The following is a 25,150-nucleotide window of genomic DNA, read 5'->3' as shown; positions in this document are numbered from 1 at the left end:
AAAAGAAGCTTGGTGCTACCTGGTTAACCACACTGCTAGGCGTGTCATAATTGTCAAAGGTCAGGTGTTAGGTCACTGTCCTAGGCAAGGTCCTGCCAGGAATGCATGCACCCTAGCTGTCCCTGCCCATCTTACCCTCAGTCACTGTTTCCCGAGTAATGGCTTGTCTACCTAGTCTTGCCACCATGAACCGTTCCAGAAACAAATTACCTCCTGACATTTTTACTACTTTCTTCCTTTTCGAAGGCAGGGAAAATGGAGTAACAACCATGTAATATTCACTGTTTTGGAGGCTGAGGCAGGAGGACCTCAAGTTTAAGGCCAACATGGGCCTAGGGAAACCACCTCAAAAAAGAAAAGAAGTCGAAGGCAGGGAAAATGGAGTAACAACCATGTAATATTCACTGTTTTGGAGGCTGAGGCAGGAGGACCTCAAGTTTAAGGCCAACATGGGCCTAGGGAAACCACCTCAAAAAAGAAAAGAAGAAAAAAACACGAAAGGGGTGGGGGGGGTGTCATAGAGTCAGGAAATCATGTGGTTGAATCTTAACAACCCTGTCAGTGCCATCATGAGAAGCCTTATGTCTCTGGCATGTGACAGGGAAAGGTTCTAGAAGCAGAGGGAGGGCTGGATTGTGAAAGGATGAGAAATTAAAGAGTCGCTTCATTGAGGGAAAGGCATCCAGGACTCGACTCCAAACACACGAGCCCATTCATGTACACAGGACTCCAGACAGAGAGACTGCTACATACTCACACCTAGAGTAAACAGAGATGTTCACTGAGTCACACGCGTTGGTGGAGACTACAGATGCATGCACAGTCTGGAGGGACTCTCGCAATGGGCAGACACCTACGCAGCGCTCTCACGCCGGCGCCGGCCCAGAATCCAGAAGCACATCCAAACCCTGAGCGGAGATCTCAGGGCCCTAGGCAGACACACACCCACCCGTCCCTCACGCAGATGTTTCCGGTTCATACCCGAGCACTCGTACCGGGAGTTCACCGGCCTAGAGGGCGCTCCCAGGACTCGAAGGCCTTTCGCCTAGGCACGCCGCCAGGGCACGCAGGCGCACGCCTAGGGGGCGCTCGCAGGGGCCACGCGTGCGCGCACACCCCTGCCCAGCCTGCCGCCGCCCTCGCGAGGCCGAGGCGGCAGCGACGAGGCCCGGGCGGGAGCCGGGAGCACTGCCGGCATGGAGACGCTGCTGCTGGGCGCCGGGCTGCTGCTGGGCGCCTACGTGCTTGTCTACTACAACCTGGTGAAGGCCCCACCGTGCGGCGGCATCGGCAGCCTGCGGGGTCGCACGGCCGTGGTCACTGGTGAGTGCGCGCGGGCGGGCGGCGGGGAGGCCGGGCGGGTGACCGCGGCCCGACCGGCTGAGCTGGCTCCCGCCCGCCGCCCGCAGGCGCCAATAGCGGCATCGGGAAGATGACGGCGCTGGAGCTGGCGCGCCGAGGAGCGCGCGTAGTGCTGGCCTGCCGCAGCCGGGAGCGCGGGGAGGCAGCGGCCTTCGACCTCCGCCAGGTGAGACTATAGGGGAACGCGGGACGCGGGTGAGCCCGGGACGCGGAGGGCGGAGCAGAGCGACGGGAGGAATCAAGATCTGAAAAGAGAAAGCCTCACAGTCCCTTAAACACGAAGGAAGATGCAAGGACGGCTGTGTTCTCTAGTCTTGAGAGGTTTAAGAATCTGAAAGAGTTAATGAAAGCCAGGTGTGGTCCCAGCACAGGGCTGGGAGCTCAAGGCCATCCTTGGCAAAACAAAGGCGACCAAGAAGGAAGGGTTAAGTTAATGACGAGACGCAGAAAGAACAGCAGGTGCGAATGAATGCCCTGAGACTAGAGAATCTAATTGGAGAGACAGGGGGCGGGAGATGAAGCAAGGAATAAGAGGAATGTCCTGAAGTGGTTCTGAGCCACAGCCAGCTTCTGGAGGCCCTTACAGATACCATCGAGTTGAAGACAGCTGAGCAGAGAAGACACTTCAGTAGGCTCTGGACCATCCCGATGGCTTTTTCAAATGAATTACTTAGAACTGTGCGGTACCTAGACTGCAGAGAACAGGAGTAAGAGGGTCGTGTACCTTTACTCCTAGCTCTTGAGAGGCAGAGACAGGTAGATTTCTGTGAGTTTAAGACCCGATTGGGCTACATCCTAAGACCCTGTCTCAAAAACAAAAACAAAAAACAAAAAAACAAAAACAAAAAAAAAGTGCTTAAGAGAAGACCACAGTCTCTTAGGAAAAGTTTATTACAGCTGGACATGGTGGTGTACACCTGTAATTCCAGCCCTGAAGAGGCTGTGGAAGGAAGATCATGAGTTCCAAGGCAGACTGGGCTATATAGCGAGATGCTGTCTACAACAGGTGAAAGGCTGTAATTCATTTTAAGGTAAATGATAATAAAGACAAGGAATGGTAATGGAAAATACCCACACGGTGCTGACTGAGTATTTAACATATATTAACTCTAGCTTAGGTAGGCCTTGAACTGGTGATCCTTTTGTCTCAGACAAAAGGGTAGCTAGGATAACAAGTGTGCGCCACCACACCAGATATACATGTATTGTATCTGATTTAATCCTCCCAGCTTTTTTTTTTTCCCAGTAGAAAGTATTATTATTGTTATTATTATCATCTCATTTTACAGTAAAAGAACAGAGGCCCAAAAGATATTCAGTATCTTGTCTGCAGACACACTCTAGTTAGAGGCAAAAATCAAGATTTGAATTCACACACCCATTACATGCTGATGCACAGAGGCAGGTTTTAGTCACAGTGGGGAGCCAGGTACTCAGAAGCCTGGAAAGAAGGAGGAAAAAAGCGATACCAGTAACAACCCTAGCCCTTGCTGCTCTACAGGAAAGTGGAAACAATGAGGTCATCTTCATGCCCTTGGATTTGGCCAATCTGGCCTCCGTGCAGGCCTTTGCCACAGCCTTCTTAAGCTCTGAGCCAAGGCTGGACATCCTCATCCACAATGCAGGTGAGGAGAAGCAGGCCCTGTGGGAGGGTGGCTGGTAGCCTGGAGAGGACCCTCCAGCAGACACATCTCACAAGTGGGGATTCTCAGACCCATGGGGTACAACTCATGCCTAGCTTCTGCCCTAGGGATCAGTTCCTGTGGCCGGACTCGGGAGCCCTTTAACCTGCTGTTGCGAGTGAACCACGTTGGCCCTTTTCTGCTGACACACTTGTTGCTACACCGCCTGAGGTCATGTGCACCCAGCCGTGTGGTAATCGTGTCATCAGCTGCCCACCGACGTGGTCGTCTCGACTTCACACGTCTGGACTGCCCGGTGGTGGGCTGGCAACAGGAGCTTCGGGCATATGCTGACAGCAAACTAGCCAATGTGTTGTTTGCGCGGGAGCTTGCCACCCAGCTGGAGGACACTGGTGTTACCTGCTATGCAGCCCACCCAGGTGAGGCCTGACTCTGACTGCTCTTTGCTGCCTGTCTAGCATCTTGTACCTTACTGTGCTTCCCACCCAACCCCTAGTCTCCTACTGAGTCACAGGATGGAAACATGGTCAAGGAGAAACCTGTTCCTTGCTGATCTTGGGGACAGACTTTTCTCATGGGTTTTCTTCCTTTCTCACCTGCACGCTTAGATGCTGACCACTGTCTGGGGGATAAAACAAGACCCTGATGATAATATAGAGGACTGCGGCTGCAGTTGAGCGGTAGAACACAAGTCTTCATATAGGCAAAACCCTGAGCTTGTGCTGTTTGCTTCCTTCCTTGGGTTTGGGATGTTTGTCTGGTATATTGATTTGGTTTTGAGGCAGGATCTCACTATGTAGACTAGGCTGGCCTGAAGTTTGCTTTATAGACAAGACTGGCCTCAAACACTCAAAGACCTGCCTGCTTCTGCCTCCAGAATGCTGGGATCAAAGGTGTGAGACACCATTTCTAGCTTAGTTTAGTTTAGTTTAGTTTAGTTTAGTTTAGTTTAGTTGTGTGTGTGTGTGTGTGTGTGTGTGTGTTGTGTTAGTTTTGTCTGCATGGATACTGGGTTAGGGGTGGGGGGAACCTGCAGAAGCCAGATCCTCTAGAACTAGAGTTACAGATGGCTGTGAGCTTCCCTTCCATGTGGGTGCTAAGAACAAACCTAGGTCCTCTATAAGACCAGCAAGTGCTTGTAACCACTGAGCCATCTAGCAGTTTATTAGGTTTTATTTTATTCTGTTTTTTTTTTTTGGGGGGGGGGGGGCTTGTTTTGTTTTGTTTTGAGACACACATTTCTGGAGCCCAGGTTGGCCTGGAATTCTATGTAGCTCAGTCAAACCTCAAATTCACCCCAACCTTCTTCCCTCACACTCAGATTTCCAGTATAAGCCATCATGCCAAGCTGAGATTGGGTCTGATTCCCCAACACCACTGAAAAAAAAAAAGTTACCATGGTAATGATGATAAGTAATACATCACCTAGTCAATGAGCCATTTCTTTGTGGTACCTCCTGTATAGTAGACATGATTTATGTGCTTGGACAAAAGTAGTGAGGCCACCTTGATCCATAAGACCCTGTCTTTCTAAAAGAAGACAAAACAAACACCGAAGACCTTGCCCTCATCGTATCCCATGACAAGTGGCGATAAAATCAAGAAAGTGACACTAAGGAAAGATAAACAGGAAGAGAGGTACAGAGAGTTCTCAGACATAATGTTTTATTTTGTCAGTGGCTATCAAGGAAGACACTTGGTAAGAATTGAACACAGATCTGAAAGAGATAAAAGGGTCTTTGAAGCTCAGAAATTGAACAACAATCACAGAACAGAGGCAGCCATTCCTGATGTGCTGCAGCCTGGCTGCTGTGCCTAGAACAGAGGAGAGATGGGCTGAGCTGGTGAATCATCTTTGTCCTTAGACAATAGGTTACAATAGGCAGGGCTTGCCTAGCTCATCATACTAACATCTGAGAAAGCCACTGCTTAGGGCTTCTTTGTAATCACAGTGACAATAATGCTACTAACCTTTATTAAGCTCTGGTTACAATTACAGATCCCTAGTGTTAAAAACTGTGGCTGATACACCATAGGTTCTTAAAAATGATGGCTAAACAAAGGAATGGGGTTCAAGATAAGATAGATGAAAAGCTGGTATGGAATAGGCACTGTGGCTTGGGCTGATAACCCTAGTGGGAAGCTGAGGCAGGAGTATTGCTGTGAGTTCCGGGTCAGACTGGACTTAGAGAGGAGTGAGACTCTTTCTCAAAAAGAAAGGAAAGGACCAGGGGTATAGAGCACCTGCCAGCATGTATACAACCCTGGGTACAAGGCACCAGCACCAAAAAAGGGGCGTGGGAGGCGATAGAGATTGAACAGGAGAGAACAAAGGACACACTTAACCACAGCCTGGGAGATGGGACTGGTTCAGGCCATTAGGCTGGTAGGAAGGCTTTCTATAGGAAATGGGTTAAATCACCTTGTGAGGCCCCTGAATACCTACGTGGTAGATACTTTCCCTGGAAGTAAATGCTTTCCCTGGAAGCAGATTCTTCAGTCTGCTGCTAGCTGGGTTTTTTTCCCCCTGCCTGGTGCCTGGGCCCCCACTGCCTTCCTCCACAAATCCTCTTTCTTCCTGCCCACAGGACCTGTGAACTCGGAGCTCTTCCTTCGTCACCTTCCTGGATGGCTGTGTCCTATTTTGCGCCCACTGGCTTGGCTGGTGCTCCGGACACCTCAAGGGGGTGCCCAGACACCCCTGTACTGCGCTCTGCAGGAGGGCATTGAGCCCCTCAGCGGGAGATATTTTGCCAACTGCCATGTGGAGGAGGTCTCTCCGGCTGCTAGAGATGACCAGGCTGCTCATAGGCTATGGAAAGCTACCAAGAAGCTGGCAGGGCTTGGGCCTGGAGAAGATGATGACCCTGATGAAGAGCCAGAACCTCTGGATCCCAGGGACCCATCTTCTCTGAGTGCCCCCAACCCTGAGAAAACCACAGTTTCTGGACCTTCTGGTAGCTATCGGGGCTCACAAGACTTACCCAAATTGACACAACGAAGAATTCAGGTGAAGGATGAACCGACACCCTAACTTTCCTAACCCCTGGGATAGAATGCTTTTGTAGCACAGTGGGATCCCTCAAAATCTCAGTTGTGTACCTGGGTACTGAGGGGTTGCCACATTTACCTCAGAACCTCTTGTCCTAAACAGCCCTATTCCTTGGGAAAGGAAATGAATGCTACTTCCTAAGACACACTGTAACCCCAGATTCAGGGATGATATGTCAGACACTGTGTTGCTCTGGAATTTGATTTTCAGATTTCTGGGCCCTTCCCCGAGTAGTGATCTGCCCCGGGGAAGGGCCCCGGACTTTGTGGTTGATGCACTGCAGATGTTAAACATTACTGACTGAATCCAGCCCTTTGCAACTTTCTAGCTAGGTAGTTAATTTACCCCCATTATTATGGAGGCAGAATTAGGAAAGGACTCAGTCAGGACACGGACTAGGGTTTTGAGCCCCGGGTCTGCTGTAGGGCGGGTGCCCGAGGTGACGCAGGGCAAGGTTATACTACTGAGGTTCCCCAAAGGTGCTATGGGGCCAAGCCCCCTGGAATAAAGCGAGTTGACTGCGGATGCGCTGGCTCCCGCCTCTTTCAACATGCCGGCCCCGCCCTCCGCCGCTACACTTCCGGCGGGGCCGCGGCCGCAGAGGGGCGCAGGCGGGCGGGGCTGGGGGAGGCGGGATAGGCTGGGCGCGGCCGGTGCTGCGGACCCGCTACAGCCCTCCAGGTCGCTGCGGCTCGAGGCCTGCTTGCCTGCCAGCGGCGCCATGGGCAATTGCCACACGGTGGGCCCCAACGAGGCGCTGGTGGTCTCAGGTGAGGGGAAGGCGAGGGGTGGGATAGGAAAGGGCCGGCATGGAGTGCGGGTCCCTCGGACGCACCTGAGCCAGCCCCCGGAGAGCAGTCCTCCCTCTCACAGCACGGCCTCAGGCACCCGGCCCTTCCTCTGCTCCACGGTGGGTTTAGGGGCTTCTAACGTATGTGGGTTCCAGTGCTGGGACGCAGCTCTGGAAGGCAGGTGCCTGACGGGGAGGGGCCTGAGGCACGGGTCCCTCTTTTCCGGGTGAGGCAGACCCGTTAATTCCGAGCAGGCTGGGGCTTGCCAGGAATGACTGCCATCACCCGCCCTGTAAACGCGGGTGCGGCCTCTACAGTTGGGTAACCCGGCTCTGGCCTGTACCGCTCTAGATTACAAAATGCAGCAAGCTCTAGATTTGGCTGGTTGGGGCTGTGGGACTGTAGCGTTGGGATCCTTAAAGCTGATATTTATTTAAGTGGTGTATCTGGGATGTCCTAGGAGGTAGCTCAAGCCACCAAGGACCCTGTTGCATGCAAGCTCGCAGCTGTAACCTCTCCCCAGCATCAGCACTGATTTTTCAGCCTATATGCAGAATTCATAAGGCTGGCTGCCAAAAAGAGAAGTAGAAGCCCTGAGCCAAGGCTTATAGATACCATTCTTGGGGAGATGTAATAAATCTATTGGGCCCCAAACATAGCTTTCAGCGTTGTTTGGATCTCAAAATCACTCCCTTTACTGAGACAACTTCACAGTCCCTAACCAGGACCCTACTAAAGTGAGAGAAATACGAATCTCATTGAAGAGCAGAAATCTTGGTTGGGGTCAGAAGGGAAAGCACAGAGGCTAACTTTTGGCATCCCAAATCCCAGCCTTACCTCCCTCCTCATCTATACCAAAAGATGGCTTTTGGAGCCACATAATGGGTAGGCTTGAGTTTCCAGTTTGTTTTGTTTGGGGTGGGGGGAGAGTTTAGGGTTTTGTTGTTGTTATTGTTTGAAGCTTTTCTTTTTAAGTTAATTTTATTTTTTTAAGTTGTATGTGTGTATGTGTGTCAGTGCCTGTCTGTCTGTCTGTCTGTGGATATGCACAGGTGAGTACAAGTACCTGAAAAGGCCCCGCAGGTGTTGAATCTCCCTGGAGCTGGAGTTACAGGTGGTTGGTTGTGAGCCGTTTGACGTGGGCACTAGGAACTGAACTCAAGTCCTCTGAGAGAGCAATATGTGCTCTTAACCGTTGAGCAACCCATATTTGTTTTGAGAGAGATTTGGCTTGGTGCCCCTGGCTGGAACTATGTAAACAAGGTTTGCTTGGAACTTGAGGTGATCTTCCTGCCTCTGCCTCCCCACTGATGGATTATAGGCATACTTCACCACACCCAGCTTGGTTCTGTGTGAGTGTGCTTATGGTGCTGGGAGTCAAACCCTGGGGACTCGACTGCTTGTCAGTTAGTGCGCCACACTCCTCAGACATAAGGGGATTTTAGACATCAGAATCTGGGGCTAAGTACATGGTTCAGCAGATATAGGAGACTGCCACCAAGCCTGATGATCTGAGTATAATCCCCAGGACTCACGTGTTGGAGGAAAAGAACAAATTAATGCAAGAGGTCTGCACACACATGTACATACACGCAAACATTTTCGCCCCACTGGGTGTGGTTGCACATGCCTTTAATCCCAGCACAAGGAAGGCAGAATCAGACAGATCTTTGGGAGTTCCAGGACAGCCAGGGCTATGTATATACACCCTGTCCCCCCCCCCAAAAAAATTTCTTAAATAAATAAATTAAATCAAAGTCTGAGGCTGGAGAAATGGCACAGTTAAGAGCACTCACTGCTCTAGCAGAGGACCCTCCTTCAGTTTCCAGCACCCGTTACAGCTAATAGCTAACTCCAGTCAGTCCCCAGGCACATACCCACTTCTGGCTTCCTTGGACACTGTACACTTGAGGTGCACAGACATACATGCAGACAAAAACCCACACCGAATAAAATAAAAAGAAAATCTCAAAGATAAACAAATCAGAATCTGCATTGCACTTTCTCCTGTTGTGTTTCAGGAAGCCCAGACTCTGGGCTGAGGAGACCAAAGCTTGAGTTCTGGCCTGTGGAAACTCTGGCAACTACAGGGTGAGAGGCAGCCCTGGGATGGGTGGCTCTGTACCTGTCTCCAGAGCCAATGCAGAGCTGGGTTGAAAGCTGTTCTCAGGGATAGAAAGGAAGTCGTACTAAGAACTGATGAGCACAGGATATGAGGGTTGGGGAGAAACAACCCCTAACGTAATAGCCCCGTGGCATTTGAGATGGTGTGGGGTGCAGTTCCCTCACTTGAATAGATTCCCAGGAGAACAGAGCAGAGCAGCTGCCTGCACTGGTCTCTGTCCCTGGGACCTGCAGTTAGTCCAGAGGCACTCAGCCCTGTTTCCAGAGAAGGCTGTTAATTCATTTGCTGTGCAGCCTCCCTCCTCCATACGGTAACACAAAACTATTCTCTCTTTCTACTTTCAGAAATTTCATTTTAGGGCTGGGAATGGAGTTTAATTGGTATTGGTGTGCAAGGCCAGAACATATCTCTAATCCCAGCACTTGGTTGCGGGGAAGTTCAGTGTCAGTCTCATCTGCTTAGAGAACTGGAGGCTAGACAGGCTACATGAGATCTTGTCTCAAAAAATAAAATTATTTTCCCACCTTAAAAATATTTTAGCTGCTAGAGAGATGACTCAGCGGTTTAGAGCACTGTCTGCTCTTACAGAGGTCTTGAGTTCAATTCCCAACACTCACATGGTGGCTCACAACCATCTGTAAAAGGGATCTGATGGCCTTCTTCTGGCATGCAGGTGTACATGTAGCTGAGCACTCAAACATAAAATATAATAAACATTTTAAATGCCGAGTGGGGGTGACGCACGCCTTTAATTCCAGCACTCCGGAGGTAGAGGAAGGTGTATCTCTGAGTTCAAGGTCAGCCTGGTGTACAGAGGGAGTTCCAGGACAGCCAGGAATACACAGAGAAACCCTGTCTGAGGGAGGTGGGGAGCGAGGCAAAGTGGAAGAAATACAAGAAAACATTTTAAAGGAATGCTGGAGAGATGGCTCAGCAGTAAAGAATAGTGGCAGCTCAGCTGGGCGGTGGTGGCCCACGACTTTAATCCCAGCACTTGGGAGGCAGAGGTAGGTGGATTTCTGAGTTCGAGGCCAGCCTGGTCTACAGAGTGAGTTCCAGGATAGCCAGGGCTATATAGAGAAACCCTGTCTCGAAAAAACAAACAAACAAACAAACAAAAAGAATAGTGGCAGCTCTTCCAGAGGACCTAAGTGCAATTCCCAGCACCTACATGGCAGCTCATACCTGCTTGTAATTCCAATTCCAGAAGATCTGGCACCCTCACACAGACATCCATGCAGGCAAAACACATAAAAATAAAGTGTTTTTTAAAAAGATTTTAATGGAGAGGCTGAGAATGTTCCTCTGTGGCAGAGTACTTGACTAAGCACATATAAGAGATATTAGCACTCATATTCATAGTGATGAATACCTAACTGTAATCTCAGCATGTGGTAGGTTGAGACAAGAGGAACAGAAGAAAACAAAGGAAAGTTGTGGGAGTTTTTTGAGACTGGGTCTCATAATGTTAGACCAGGTTGGCCTCCAACTCACAGAGATCCACCTGCCTCTTAAGTGCTAGGGTCACAGGTACACATCAACAGCTTAGGGAAAAAATTTAAAGAAAAACTCTTTTCATTTGGAAAGGGAGAACACATTTTATTTTCACTAACCATAACTGAAAGTTAATATTTCATATAATTTTTGTCAGCCACAAGCCAAGATACTACTGGCAGATATTTCTCAAACACCCTGCAGCTGCAGGCCCCTGAAAAAGTCATTTGTTCTTATTTCTACTTTGAAATTAAGCCAGTGATTATATCTACCACTAATTATTTTTTGTTTGTTTGATTTTTGTTTTGTACTTTGAGATAGGGTTTCTTTGTCTGGCCTTGGCTGTCCTTACTAGAACTCAAAGATACACCTGCCTCTGCCTCCCAAATGCTGGGATTAAAAGCAGGCAGATCTTTTTTTTTTATGTGTATATCTGTTTTTACCTCTGTGTATGTCTGTTTACCACATACACATGAGTGTAGTGCCCAAGGAAACCAGAAGAGGGCGTCAGATCCTCTGGAACTATTAACCACCAGTACTGGGAACTGAATCAGGGTCCTCTATAAGAGCAACAAGTGCTCTTGGTCACTGGATCGTCTCTCTAGCTCCCATTGTTTAGTGTATTAGTAAAGAAGAACCATGCCAGACACATGGCACAGACTGCTGGGCTAGAATACAAAGCCCTGAGTGTGATTCCCAACACTTGTGAGGTGCAGCTAGGAGAATTAAGTTCATAGTCATCCTCAGCTACATATCAGGTCCAAACCTGAGGTTGGAAAGAGGGCTTAGCAATGAAGAGGGGGATCCTTTGTCCTCTTCCAGACTTTGTGGGCACAGCACATAATGTGCACAGACATACATGCAGGCATATGCATAAAATACATTTTTTTAAAAAAGGCCAAAGCCAACCAAAAGGAAAAAGAAGCCAGGTGTGATGGTACATGCCTTTAATCACAGCACTCAGGAGGCAGAGGAAGGCAGATCTCTGAGTTCGAGGCCAGCCTGGTCTTCAAAGTGAGTCCAGGACATCCAGAGCTTGTTACATAGAGAAACCCTGTCTCAAAAAAACAACAACAAAAAGTACAAAGTGAAACTAGGCACCATAAAATCCTGCTTTAAATGTCACCCTTTATACTTTTTTCTTAGGTATTTGAGTTGATTCATTTGTAGACATGTTTATAATGAATCCTTAGATACAGTTGGTATATTTAAAGTATTCATTAACTGGGCATGGTGTTTCATACCTGTAATCTCAACACTGAGGAGACAGAAACAATAGGCTTACCATGAGTTCCAGGCCAATTAAAACTACGTAATAAGACCCTGTTGCAAAAAACAGAACAGGCTGCAGAGATGGCCCAATATGTACATTTCTTGCCCCCTAGATCCATATAAAGTCTGGGTGCTGACAGAAGGATGTGGAACTGCTGATGGCCAACCAGTCTAGCTAGCATGGTGAGCTTCAGGTTCAGTGAGAGATTCTCAAAAACAAAAACAAAGGTGAAGTTGTTGAAGAAAGGTTCCAATGTCAACCTCCAGCCTCCATATGTGCCTGCATGGACAAAGGTATACACACACAGTGGTGTTCTGACTAAGACTAACCAGAAAGCTGGGAGATCCCTTTCAGGGGAAGAGGCTGCTGGGAGCCTGCCAGGCCCCAGCTTCCTGTTACTGCCTCTGGGAACCTGGCATGTCGCCCTTGGCTACAACCAAGCGTAAACTGTGACAGGCTGTTCCCAAGGTCAGAGACTGAGTGAAAGGTAAAGGACACATCCACCAACCTGTCCCATTTGGTCCCCCATGGGTACTACCCATTCTGACAGTGCATTTCAGAAGTCTCTTAGAGCTGGTCAAAGGCAGCTGTGCACCAACCCTGACCAGAAACAGAAGATACCAGAGTTGTGATTTTTGGCCCTCTTCCAATTTCATTTGATCCCAAGATGGTTTGGATTTCAGAGTAATTGTCCTCAGAGGCCTCTCTTACAACACCTCCCAGGGCAGAGATCCATCTTGAGACCACAGAACCATCTCTCCATCACCCCCAACCCACTGCCCTTCTGTTTTTTTGTTTTGTTTTGTTTTGTTTGTTTTTGTTTTTTTGAGATAGGATTTTACTCTTCAGCTCAGTCTGGCCTTGATCTCATAGCCAGCGCTAACTCTGTTTTTCTGGAGTGGAAAGACCTATCCTGCCGGGCAGTGGTGGCACACGCCTTTAATCCCAGCACTTGGGAGGCAGAGGCAGGCGGATTTCTAAGTTTGAGGCCAGCCTGGTCTACAGAGTGAGTTCCAGGAAAGCCAGGACTACACAGAGAAACCCTGTCTTGATAAACCGGAAAAAAAAAAAAAAACCCTATCCATGGGGCTGCTTTCCAAGGTAAGCAATCACTCAGGAGCTCAAACCAAACCCTGGGGCTGGAGTTCACCTCCTAGGACGTTTTTAAATTTTTGTTTTCTATGTATGGATGTTTTGCCTGCATGTATATGTGTGTACCATGTGTGTCTGGTGCCAGAAGAGAACATTGGCTCTCCTGATACTGGAATTACTGGTGATTATGAGCTAACATGTGATGCTGGGAATCAAACCTGGGTCCTTTAAGGTTTTTTTCCCTTTTTGTTTTTGACACGGGTGTTTGTTTGTTTGTTTGTTTGTTTGTTTTTGTAACAGCCCTGGCTGTCCTGGAACTGAATTTGTAAATCAGGCTGGCCTGAAACTCACAAAAATCAGCCCCCTAATGCTGGGATTAAAGGTGTACACCACCATGCCCAGCTGCAAATTTCCTGTCTTAAAAACTAGGTTCTAAGTCCCTGAGGACAGGGAGAACTTGTCTTGCATTTATGTGTAATCTTAGCACCTAGCAACCAACAGTAACTGTTGTCAAATCTCAGAGCAAGTAAAGGCCAGAGTTAAACTGGGTGTAGTTGTACACAGATTTGTAACCTCAGTACTATGAAGGCAGAAGCAGGAAGATTTAGGAAAGTCTGGGCTACTTAGCCCGTTTTAAAATTAAAAAAAAAAAAAACAGAAAGCAAGCCAGACATGTTGTTTTATATCTATAACTCATCCTTCAGGAGGCTAAGGCAAGAGGACCATTGAGAGTTCAAGGCCAGCCTGAACTTTTCAATTTCATATTTCCAAGACAGTTCAACTCAGTGAGAGAGTTTAGTAGGTAAATGTGCTTGCCACCTAGCCTGATGACCTGTTAGATCCCCAGAACCCACATGGTAGAAGAAAGGAACTAACCTCTACAAACTTTCCTCTGACTTCCACACACAGGCTATGGCACACATTCATGCATACACACAAATAAATATAATTTAAACACAATTTTTAATATGTAAGATGGGCCAAAGTTGTTATTAGGGGATGGAGGGCAGATAGCCCCAAGAACTGACTGACCAACAGTGGTTTCCTTTGCTTCCCAGGGGGCTGTTGTGGTTCTGACTACAAACAGTATGTGTTTGGCGGCTGGGCTTGGGCGTGGTGGTGTATCTCGGACACTCAGAGGTAAGGGTCTAGGGGCTCTGGACTTTTTTATCCTGGTAGGCAAGAAAGAGGAATTTCCAGTGGGCCCATTCCCGTCACCACATAGCCAGGTTGAGCATCTCCTATCCCCCATCCCACCCTTCTTCTGGTAGGAGGAGGCCCCCATGAGGAGAAACAGAAACAGGAATAGGTTGCTCAGAGATACAGGGAGCACACATCAGGAAGGTCTGTCCTGTGGGTCTGTCTTAGCTGGGCTTTTGTGGTAGTAATAAAATACCATGACCAAAAGCAGCTTAGAGGGGGCTGGAGAGATGGCTCAGTGGTTAAGAGCACTGACTGCTCTTCCAGAGGACCTGAGTTCAATTCCTGGCAATCACATGGTGGCTCACAACCATCTGTAATGGGATCTGATGTCCTCTTCTGGTGTGTCTGAAGACAGTGACAGTGTACTCACATAAAATAAATCCTTTTTTTTTTTTTTTAAAAAAAAAAAAAGCAGCTTAGAGAGAAAGGGAAGTCTTTCTGCTTACAACTTTACAACTTTCAGGTCATACTCCATCACTGAAGAAATCAGGGCAGGAACCCAAGGCAAGAACCTGGAGGCAGGAGCTGATGCAGAGCTGGGCCCTCCCACAGTCTATGGAAGCATTTTCTCAGTTACCAGATATGTCTAGGTTTGTGTCAGGTTGACAAAAAACAACAACCAGCAAAGCTCCCCAACCCCACCTCAAGCCCCTAACCCCACCTCAAGCCCCTCGTTGACTGAGTGTTCTTTCCAATTGGAAGTGGTCTTGCTTCTGCCCCAAAGACTGCAAAGTCATACCCAGGCAGATTCTTCATTTCTGTATTCTATCCCAGTTCCTCAGGAAGTCTTCCCAGGCTTATGTCCACAGTCCCAGCATTCAGGAGGGCTAAGGTGGAGAATTACTTTAAACAAAATGCCATCCTAAGATACATGGCTCCAGTCCTGGTTGGCATACACAGAGACCCTGACTCAAAATGTCTGAATTATACAAGACTTGATGGTGTATGCTTGTAATCGTAAGCACTTGGAAAGTGAAGACAGGAGAATCAGGAGTTCAAGGCCAACCTCAGCTAACTTGAGACCAACCTGGACTGTTTGAGACCCTGTCTCAAAAAATACACACACAAAAGTCTTAATTATACACTCTTTGAAAGGAGCATACAGAGGGAGAAAACATCAGGCAGAACCTACATGCATCCTTTCTTGTACAAGCCTTGAGACAATTCTGGCAAGGGTACAAGTCAGAATAGACATATCGTCAGAAGTGATATGTAACGGTGGGTTAGAGCAGGGGCTGGGGTGTAAGAAATTCCTGATGGGGCCTGCCAAGATAGTCTGGAATCCTAAGTCAGTATGGAAAGTCTCCAGACTGACATAAAGGCAGGGAAATTTCAGCTCCCAGAGTGCCCACCACCCAGCCCTCTCTGCTGGTACTTTCCAAGCTCAGCATGGCCAGGTTCCGCCTCCCTGCTCCCTCAATACCTACAGTCCAGAAGCATTCCAGCACCAACCTATCAGTACCCCCTTCCTCATGGTGAAATATAGGGCTGGTATCCCAAGGGGGTAGCAATAGAAATTCCAGCAGAAATCCCCTCTACCCAGATCTACCCACATCCCCCCAGTCAACAAAGAGGGCCCCGAGTCTCATGAGGCTGCTGCTGCTCAAGGTCTTTGGTGTCGGGTGTACTAAGGTCGAGGGACGGGCCAGTGACCACTCCTTAACAACCACTGATTCCCAGGAACCCCTCCACTCTCCTGTCTTCTCCTTTCACTTTAGCTTTCTTACCTAAGGGATCCTCTGGGACTCTTGTGTCCCAAAACCAACACTGGCTTAATCAGTTTGTCACACCTGGTTGGATCACCTAGCCTGCCAGAAGACACAGGAACAGCTTCCAAAGAACCCACACACCAGGCTCAGAGAGCTGGACATGCCCGAAATATGTGCTGTGTGTGTGGGTAGCCATTGTTAGGGCAATGGCCCTGTATACCGTTCTCCATATCTCAGGTCTCCCACTCCTAGTTCTTGCCCCAGGGAGCTCCAAGACAGGAAGGCTGAGCCTCCCTGACAGGTAGGGAGTGACAGCTGAGGGCTTCGCACCTCATTCTAGGAATGAGGCTGACCTCAAGCTGAGCATGGCCCTCCAGGTGAAATCCTCACCTGCAGCTCTCCCAGCCCTAGCCTGTTTATGGGACATCTCCATAGCCTGGCAACTTTACTTTCCTAGCCTAGTGTAGAGGCTGTTCAAGAGACTAGATCAAAAGTTCCGTGTAGAACTGGGCTACAAAGAGTTCAGACTGGCAGGCTATGCTATGGGGGGGATGGAGGTTTGGCACAGTGGTAAAGAACACTTGTTGTTCTTGCAGAAGACCCAAGTTCAGTTCCCAGTACCCACTGCTGCTCACAACTGTGTGTAACTACAGCCCCAGGGGTCTGATGCCCTCTTCTTACCTCCTCAGGAACCAGGCACACACGTGGTACACAATCATTCACGCAGGCAGACACTTACATAAAAATAAACTTTAAAAGTCTTTAAAAACAGAGAAGAATCAGACTTCTAACTCAGCCTCGCTTTGAAGAACTTTCCACAGCCACGATATATGTCACCTGCCTATGGTGTCTCAGCCATTCTTCCCGAGGCTTAGAGACTCTTCTTGCTTGTCTTTGCTGCAGCATCCTCACCATTCCTAAGGCCCTTGTGTGAGCAGCTCTTTCCCCCTTTTCTGAGTAATTCTTAAACTTCTGGCATCTGAGCTGCAGCCTCCCTTCCTCCCTGTTTTCCTCCCTCCCCTCCTGCTCCTTTCTCTCCTTTCCCAGAAGAAAGCTCAGGTGAGTTCTTGTCTGAGCCAGGTCAAATTGTGGTAAAGTGGTTTAGTATTTGTCCTGCATGTGCAAGGCCCTGGGTTCTATTACCAGCACTGAAAATAAAAATGTAAAAACTACTCTTAGGCCTAGGGGTGCCAGTGTTAAGGGATCAGATGAAAGCAACTTTTGCATGGCTGGAGCCCCAGGCTGCAGCTGTGAACATAGCCTCTCCCACCAGTGAGGCGGGAGTTCTGTGTTGCCTGTTCCTCACCAGCCTTCCCTTCCCATCCACCTGCTTCTACCCATTACTCTCAGCCTCTGCTTTCCCTTCTTTGGGTTTAAGGAACCCATTCACACTATCTATGGCCTACCACTGCCTAAACCACTGCCCTGTACATGTCTGGAGTCAGTAACAGCCTACAAGCACCTTCTTTTCTTTCTTGCTTTAGTTGTTGGTTGGTTGGTTCCCCCACCCCATCAGGAGACGGTTTCTCTGTGAGGCCCTGGCTGTCCTTGAACTCACTCTGTAGATCATGCTGACCTTGAACTCAGAGATCCGCCTGCCTCCTGAGGGCTGGGATTAAAGGCCTAGGCCACCAACATAGCTGGTTTTCTTTACTAGAACTCTTCTTTGTCTATGGCCAACTTTGGAATCACAGGTCCACCCCTGTGACTGTTCTGGCATAAGCATTCTCTTTTTCCCAGCCTTCTTTGATCCCCTTTCCCAGTCAGACACCCCAAACTTTCTTTGGGGTTTCCTGGATCTAAATTGGTTTTTTAGTGATGTTAACCCCAACCTTGAGGGTCCATACCCCAAATATGTTGAAGTATTTGCTTGCCATGGCTTATTAATTCCAAGAGTGGCCACCTCATCCTAATTTCTGAAAACAGGTTTTCCTGTGTTAGGAGGCTGGAGATAAGGTCTAAATTCCCCAGATTATGACAGGAATGTCTTGGGCAAATGACACTGTTGAAACCTGGGTGCCCACTGCATAGGCCTCCTGACCTCTGGCCCTGGCTCTGGACACTAGCAGACCTCTCCCCTAGCCCAGCAGCTCCTCCCTTGAGAAGATTAGAAACAAGAAGCTAGAAATCCTCAGGCCAGCAAGGGGGTACCTGTGTTCTCTTACAGCCTTAGACTGCACTGGCCTGGGTGGGTAGAAATGCTGAGAGCACCACACCGTGCCCTGATCTATCAGGCATCAGTGCTTATCTGGTAACCACTGTGTGTGTTTACTGTGTCCCTTCCCACCCTTCCTGTCCCTGCCTTTCCCTATGCCCTGGCTGCTCCTCAGACTGTCTCTGGAGGTTATGACCATCCTGTGTCGCTGTGAGAATATTGAGACGTCGGAGGGGGTCCCGCTATTCGTAACAGGGGTTGCACAGGTAATAACTCGCCTGCTTCCTCCTCTATGTCTTAACTTTCTCTTCCTGCCCTGTGGGGCCTGGCAGGCAGAAGCTGGATGGACTCTCAACCTGAGAGTGAGCCTCCCTCCCTCCTCCTCTCTGCTGCTCTGGGTGCCAGGGTAGATTCAAGCAGATTCTCCAGGTTCCTTGCCTCTGCCCCTTAGAATACAAGTAGAGAGCATTCAGGTGATTCTGGAAGTTCTGCCAGGTCACCCTGGCAGGGGTGTCATGCATCCACAGCTAGTGAGTGTGTTCTTAGCTGGATTGTTGAGCAGTTCCCAGAGCTTTCTCTGTAGAGTACAGATTCTCATCGTCCTCACTTCCTGTGTCAGCTCTGATATCAGAAGCCCCTACCAGCTGTGACTAGCACCTCCCCAAGCTGGAGAGGTTTAAACAGTACCTTGCCCTTCCTTTTCCTCAACACTAATTACCCTGCAGCCTTCTCAGGCAAAACTCCAGCATCCCTTCCTTACCCAGCCCACCAGTAAGGAAGGAGAAGCTCCTGTCCACTGCCCTTCCCTCAGCAGCCACGTTGCCTCCTATACCATTACTATACCTGGATCCTCTGACAATGCCCAGGTACCTTTCAGCTTAGGTAAACAAACACACGAGTAGTCAAGTTGTTGGCACACAACAGCTCTTTCTAGAATTAATATGCTAGTGTAACCCCAGCCTGCACTTCCCATGTGACCTGCCTCGGCCCAATACCAAAGGGTGTCCTTCAAGTCATAGCCCCTACTGAGAGAGAGACCACACAGCTTTCCTGGCAAGGGGCAAGTGTAGGGGTATTTATATATTGGCCTAGCAATACCCTTAACATGAGCAGAACTTTCTAGATAACCTCCTGGGGGTGTTTAGTAGGAGTATCCAGAGAGTAAGTTGGGACCTCTGGGCAACACTGAAATAACACCCATGCACACCCTCCACGACAGTTGGAGTCCCAGTCCCTACTTTCTGTCCTACGACACACATACACTGCTATAGCCTAGGCTTTCCCTGTCCCCATCAGCCCCAGCACCACCACAGCCACAGTTCAAGCCAGGATGATGAACAGGAAACATATGCACACATATGTCACCCCCTTTCCTGCTTCCTCTAGAGCCACAGTTCCTACCCTGCCGTCCCTCATGATCTTTGCACATACGGCCAGCTACATACCTCTGAAGACTCCTCCAAACTTGGGCCTTCGGTCTGTCCCAGCTGGGGCAGTGAGGTACTGGACTCTTCCACACCCCAGGCCCTGGGCCCCCAGACCCATGCCCCTGTTTTGCATTTTTTGGCAGGATTTCCCTAGAGATTATGACGTTGCAGCCCCGCTGTGAGGACGTAGAGACGGCCGAGGGGGTAGCTTTAACTGTGACGGGTGTCGCCCAGGTATAGTAACTCAGCAGCCCCACGCATGTCCATTGAGGTGCCTCGTCCCCATATTGGGGTTGGGGGGGAGGAGAGGACACAAACCAGGGGATGTCTCTCTCCAAAACTCCTGTCACCTCTACAACCGGATCATCACCATTGGAACCTGCCCATGTGGCCCCTTGGCCACCCAGCAGAACTAACAGACACTTTCTCTCCTCAGTGGCCCTCTCAAGACAAAAGCGGTGTTGAGGGCTCCTGTCTCACTAACCCACACTCATTTTTTGCAGGCATTGGACACAACAGGGTTCGGGCCTCCCTTGTTCCCTGGGTGGCCCAGAGGAAAAGATTCTGTGAGGCAGAGGCAGTTTGGCCTCTAAGCATTCCAGGAGTCAGAGGCTGCAGCTCCTCTCCCTCAGCTGGGGCCTGGGAGGGATGTCCCACCCTGACCCACCTCACCTTCACAGGACAGTGAGGTTCTCTACCTGTTACTGTCTGACAAGGGAGCTGACAGAAGACCTATGGAGGCAAAGACACTTCGGTTACATCTTAAGGACCTGTCTCCTGCCCTGTCTACTCTCTGCAACTCCATTTGTCTGTCTGTGTTCTTTTCATACTCGCTGCCCCTAAGCCTGAGGGTCTCTCCTCTTAGGAAGGCAGCGGAAAGGCTGGCTATTGTGGGGACGGTGGGCTGGAGGGGTGGGATAATGAGCCCCAAGTGTGTGGAAGAGAGGCCCGCTCAGGACCAGTGAAGACAGACTCCTCCGTGTAGGAGTTCCTGTGCTTCAGCCCTCCCTCAGGGTCCTCAGAAGCCCCTCTGCAGCTCCAGGGCCAACAAGTATGACAGTTTCTGCATCTCGGGGGCTGGGGCCTCCATCTGCCTTCCAGCTGGCTCAGGTGTCTCTGTGTCCTTGGCAGGTGAAGATCATGACGGAGAAGGAGCTCCTGGCTGTGGCCTGTGAACAGTTCCTGGGCAAGAATGTACAGGACATTAAGAACGTCGTGCTGCAGACCCTGGAGGGGCACCTACGCTCCATCCTCGGTGAGGCCCTGCCCAGACTCTGAGCCAGGGCCAGGAATATGTACATGGCTGGGCTGGGAGCCTGTCCCACTGAGGTTTGAGCTAAAACTTTTTTTTTTTTTTAAGTTTTTAATTTCAAAACTTCAAGGACTGAAGGTATAGTTCAGTGATATTAACGCATGCAAAAGGCCTTGGGCTTAATCCCCAGTGCTAGAAGAGAGAGAGAGAGAGAGAGAGAGAGAGAGAGAAAGAGAGAAAGAAATAGCTTGGGGAAACAATTCCGTTGGTAAAGTACTTGCCTACAAGCAAGGGGACCCTGGGTTCCAGCCTAAGAACCCAAGGTTTTTTTGAGATTTATTTATGTATTTTATGTGTAAGAGGGCATCAGATCCCATTACAGATGGTTGTGAGCCACCATGTGATTGCTGGGAATTGAACTCAGGACCTCTGGAAGAGCAGCAGTGCTCTTAACCTCTGAACTATTTTTCCAGCCCTAGAACCCAAGTATTTTAAAAAGAGAGCACATGCTGGGAGTGGTGGTGCATACCTTCAATCCCAGTAATCGGGAGGCAGAAGCAGGTGAATCTCTGTGAGTTTGAAAAAAACCTTTAAAAAAAAAAAAAAACAAAAACCAGTCACTTTATAGTGAATTTTTGAAAACCTATCTCAAAAAACAAGGTAGACTGTGCCTGAGCGATGACACTCAGGGTTGACCTCTTGCCCTTTTAAGTACCTGTACACACACATGGGCACCTACACATACAAACATACATAAAATAATACTAATAAAAATTTTAGAGTCAAGGCCAGCCTGGCCTACAGAATGAGTTCTAGTACAGTCAGGGCTACACAGAGAAACCCTGTCTCGAAAAACCAAAAAAGGGGCTGGAGAGATGGCTCAGTGGTTAAGAGCACTGACTGCTCTTCCAGAGGTCCTGAGTTCAATTCCCAGCAACCACATGGCAGCTCACAGCTGCTCCAGGGGATCTGACACCCTCACACAGACATAAACTACCTGATGTAGGCAAAACATCAATGCACATAAAATAAAAGTAAAGTAAATTATTTGAAATTTAAATGTACATAGAAGTAAGTACATTTTTGAGAAGGGGAGGCTGTAGAAGTGGCAGATGGCAGATGGCTCAGATAACTAGTACCGCTCAGGACAGACTTGCCCACTCAGCACAAGGAAGCTCAGTGTTAGACACTTGAAAAAGAAGCCCAGGAAGATCCAGCTCAGACTCCTTGACCCTCAGATGCTTCCTCCTGTTCTCAGCTGGCCTGGCCTCTGGAGACTGACTGATGATCCTTCTGTCCCTCAGGGACTCTGACTGTGGAGCAGATTTATCAGGACCGAGACCAGTTTGCCAAGCTGGTACGGGAAGTGGCAGCCCCTGATGTTGGTCGTATGGGCATCGAGATCCTCAGCTTCACCATCAAGGTAAGGTGTAGGAGGGAGGCTGGACCCTGTGTGCACTAGAACATGGGTACCTGGTAGGAGGGACACCCTTTGTACTTATGACTCCTCCCTAGGACAAACGTGCCTCCTTCCTCCCTTAGGATGTTTATGACAAAGTAGACTATCTGAGCTCCCTGGGCAAGACACAGACTGCCGTGGTGCAGAGAGATGCAGACATTGGTGTGGCAGAGGCAGAGCGGGACGCAGGCATCCGGGTATGCAGCACTTCCCTTTTATGCCTGAGGGCAGGGAGCTCAGGGTTCATGGGCCTGTGGTCCTCAGCTGAGCCTCACCACCACCCTTGCTATCCCCAGGAAGCTGAGTGCAAGAAGGAGATGCTAGATGTGAAATTCATGGCAGACACCAAGATCGCTGACTCCAAGAGAGCCTTTGAGCTGCAAAAGTCAGCGTTCAGTGAGGAGGTCAACATCAAGGTGAGAAGCCAGAAGTCCCCAGGCATAGGACTCGGGGTGTGCTGACTGCCCTCTCACATACCAATCTTCCTGCCACAGACAGCTGAGGCCCAGTTGGCCTATGAGCTACAAGGGGCCCGAGAGCAGCAGAAGATCCGGCAGGAAGAGATTGAGATTGAGGTGGTACAGCGCAAGAAGCAGATCGCCGTGGAGGCCCAGGAGATCCTCCGCACTGACAAGGAGCTCATCGCCACCGTGCGCCGCCCTGCAGAGGCAGAGGCCCACCGCATCCAGCAGATCGCTGAAGGAGAAAAGTGAGAGCTTGGGCCCAGGAGGCAGGCTGGTCAGGCCTCTGTCAGAAGAGCTCAACGCTTCCCAACCACAGCTCGGAAGCTATGCTATCCCCATATCCAAGTCTGTTCCTTTCTGCAAAGCAGATAAGCTCCCAGCATGCTGTCTGGGAGGTTCAGTAAGTTAGAGTCCAGGGTTCCTTGGGATACTGCTTAGCACAGAGGCCTTGTGCTTAGACTCCTCACACTTGGAGTTGGGGCTAGTGGCTTGTGTTCCACAAAAGCTAGCAGAATAGGGCATCACCTTCAAACGCTCCCATCCCCAACAGCCGTCAGAACAGGGAGTCAGAGGGTGTGCTGGGCCCCAGCATCTCTTAACTGATCTGCGTGTCTTGGGCTCCCTCAGAGTGAAGCAAGTCCTCTTGGCACAAGCAGAAGCTGAGAAGATTCGCAAAATTGGGGAGGCAGAGGCAGCAGTCATTGAGGCAATGGGCAAGGCAGAGGCTGAGCGGATGAAGCTTAAGGCTGAGGCCTACCAGAAGTATGGGGATGCAGCCAAGATGGCCTTAGTGCTGGAGGCCCTGCCCCAGGTGAGGTTCCTTCCCACCCAAGCTTGCACTCAGAGTTATAATCACCTTGCTTGACCAATGGCAAGTGCCAGGATCTGGGCCCAATGGATAACCACACTCAGATCGAGAGTGTGATGAAAACACTCAACAAGTAGACAGGAGCCCTCCTGCAGACCCAGGCTGTCTGCAGCCATTTCTTGCTGCCCTCGTTGCTTTGGGTGTGTGGGACATGGAGAGGAAAAGTGTGAGGAAAGGGGAGCGGAGTCTCAACCCTCCAAACACCCCATCTTCTAGATTGCTGCCAAGATCTCTGCACCCCTGACTAAAGTCGATGAGATTGTGGTTCTCAGTGGGGACAACAGCAAGGTGACATCAGAGGTGAACCGGCTACTAGCAGAACTGCCTGCCTCTGTGCATGCCCTCACCGGTGTGGACCTCTCAAAGGTATGTACCTTCCTAGCAGTGGTGGGAATCCCTAGACAGCCCACTGGACTGGAGGGGCTGGTGGCTTCAGGGCAGAAGCCTTCACACCATCTCTCATCCTTGCAGATACCCCTGATCAAGAATGCTACTGGTGCACAGGTATGAGGCTCCGGCACACGCACGGCCTCCAGCAGCTGCCTGCCCTTCCAGCGCCTGTTTTAACGTCACAGGGACAGCGAGAACATTACTGACTCTGGTGCCTTATTTTATAGGGACCAGAAGTGCTGCGTGTTCAGGCCATCTCTGGCTGTATTCCCTTCTCTCCTGTCTGCCTTTTCTTCCTCTCTCCTACGCCCTCACATTACTGCCACGTTCATCTAGCCTGTCTCCTCATCCGCCATATGTGCCTCTTCCTCCGCCTATCTGTTTTTCTCCCCTTCCTTCCCAACTTCGCACACATCATCTACTTTAACTGAAGTTGAAGTTGTTTATGATAATCACTGTCTGTCTGTGAGGAGTGGCCCCCGCTGCTCCTCAGAATCCTGGTGCCTTCAAGTTCTACATGTATCTGTCTGTCCTCCCTGGCCCTGGCAGAGCCCGGCATGGGTACAAGGGTTCTGGGTAGGACACCTGCTCTCCTCTCTCCTGCTCTGAATCTCCGAGCGCTAAACGCTGTTGCGGGCAGCCCATACACTCTTGCCCTTTGAGGCCTGAGTGGCCATGGCCTGTTGACCCTGGAGTAATTCCCATCACACACAGAGGCCCAGGCCTGCTGTCATACCTGCCCTGTCCCCTGCACCACAGAGGCACAGAAGCAAGGCCTCCTGTCTATAGCAGCTTCCTCAGTTTACTACTGCCTTGGGAGGCCCTGCTCGTGCTCAGGGACATCCCTTCCGTTGGCTTGTCCTTGGTTGGTGGGTGGGTCTTAGTCTGATCCCACTAAGTCTTTCTGGGGTCACTGTCTAGCTCTGTTGGGGACAGGTAAGGTTTACAGGCCTTCTTCCTGCTAGTGCATGGAGCTCTCCCAGGGGCCAGGGCTGTGCCAACCCTAAGAGAATCAAGTGCTGCAAACTGGCCAAAACTCACTTCCTCTCTGCCATTTTCTTCTTGGCCAGCATAATGGGGTTCTAGCCATGGGAAGCAGCTAAATATTCACCACTGGTGGCATAAGAAGCCAATGCCCAAGTATCCTAGTAGGGGTGCAAGGGTATCCCATGGGCCCAGTCCCCACCCCTGACCCTGCCCCAGCAGCCTGTGTAGCTGTTCTGCATGTGAATGCTGCATGTCTGGTCTGGGGTTTGGATATTGCACTACCCCACTGCCTGTCCCCCTCTGGTGAAAATAAAGATCTCTTATACCCACAGCTTTCATTGCGTATTCTGTGAGGAGACAAAGTAGGGACCAAGAACCAACCACATAAGCCCTTCAGCATCAGG

At 49.8% G+C, this 25,150-nt stretch overlaps 2 protein-coding genes across 6 annotated transcripts; both read left to right on the top strand.

Annotated features, from left to right (window-relative positions):
- The first annotated feature begins 1,113 nt into the window (after positions 1-1,113).
- Positions 1,114-6,582, top strand: Dhrs13 (dehydrogenase/reductase 13). The gene is made up of 5 exons (XM_034504431.2): positions 1,114-1,323; positions 1,410-1,528; positions 2,864-2,987; positions 3,113-3,424; positions 5,594-6,582. The coding sequence occupies exons 1-5, from the start codon at positions 1,197-1,199 to the stop codon at positions 6,037-6,039; spliced, it is 1,128 nt and encodes a 375-aa protein (XP_034360322.1). The 5' UTR covers positions 1,114-1,196; the 3' UTR covers positions 6,040-6,582.
- Positions 6,583-6,662: 80 nt separating this feature from the next.
- On the top strand, positions 6,663-25,077 carry Flot2 (flotillin 2). 5 transcript variants are annotated; one of them, XM_034505883.2, is made up of 12 exons: positions 6,663-6,827; positions 13,891-13,972; positions 17,912-17,995; positions 19,470-19,560; positions 20,458-20,581; positions 21,883-22,001; positions 22,121-22,234; positions 22,334-22,453; positions 22,532-22,746; positions 23,129-23,312; positions 23,586-23,735; positions 23,841-25,077. In XM_034505883.2, exons 1-12 carry the CDS (start codon positions 6,779-6,781, stop codon positions 23,877-23,879), a joined length of 1,371 nt encoding a protein of 456 aa, XP_034361774.1. In that variant the 5' UTR covers positions 6,663-6,778; the 3' UTR covers positions 23,880-25,077. The 5 variants fall into 5 exon arrangements, with proteins under 5 accessions (XP_034361774.1, XP_076792351.1, XP_034361769.1 ...); XM_076936236.1 differs by lacking the exon at positions 17,912-17,995 and adding an exon at positions 14,499-14,625; XM_034505878.2 differs by lacking the exon at positions 17,912-17,995.
- The last annotated feature ends 73 nt before the right edge of the window (positions 25,078-25,150 follow it).

This window comes from Arvicanthis niloticus, chromosome 6 (assembly GCF_011762505.2).
Source record: "Arvicanthis niloticus isolate mArvNil1 chromosome 6, mArvNil1.pat.X, whole genome shotgun sequence".
Taxonomy (NCBI): Eukaryota; Metazoa; Chordata; class Mammalia; order Rodentia; family Muridae; genus Arvicanthis; species Arvicanthis niloticus.
The sequence above is the reverse complement of the archived record's forward strand: the minus strand, read 5'-3'. Positions and strand labels throughout refer to the sequence as shown.

What these genes read in the sequence shown, in the direction of transcription:
- Dhrs13 (XM_034504431.2), top strand. Translation starts at nt 1,197, where the DNA reads ATGGAGACGCTGCTGCTGGGCGCCGGGCTGCTGCTGGGCGCCTACGTG. An exon ending in TCGCACGGCCGTGGTCACTG is followed by an intron (nt 1,324 to 1,409) that starts GTGAGTGCGCGC and finishes CGCCGCCCGCAG; the next exon opens with GCGCCAATAGCGGCATCGGG. An exon ending in CTGCTATGCAGCCCACCCAG is followed by an intron (nt 3,425 to 5,593) that starts GTGAGGCCTGAC and finishes TCCTGCCCACAG; the next exon opens with GACCTGTGAACTCGGAGCTC.
- Flot2 (XM_034505883.2), top strand. Translation starts at nt 6,779, where the DNA reads ATGGGCAATTGCCACACGGTGGGCCCCAACGAGGCGCTGGTGGTCTCA. An exon ending in CAGATCGCTGAAGGAGAAAA is followed by an intron (nt 22,747 to 23,128) that starts GTGAGAGCTTGG and finishes GGGCTCCCTCAG; the next exon opens with AGTGAAGCAAGTCCTCTTGG. An exon ending in TGCTGGAGGCCCTGCCCCAG is followed by an intron (nt 23,313 to 23,585) that starts GTGAGGTTCCTT and finishes CCCATCTTCTAG; the next exon opens with ATTGCTGCCAAGATCTCTGC.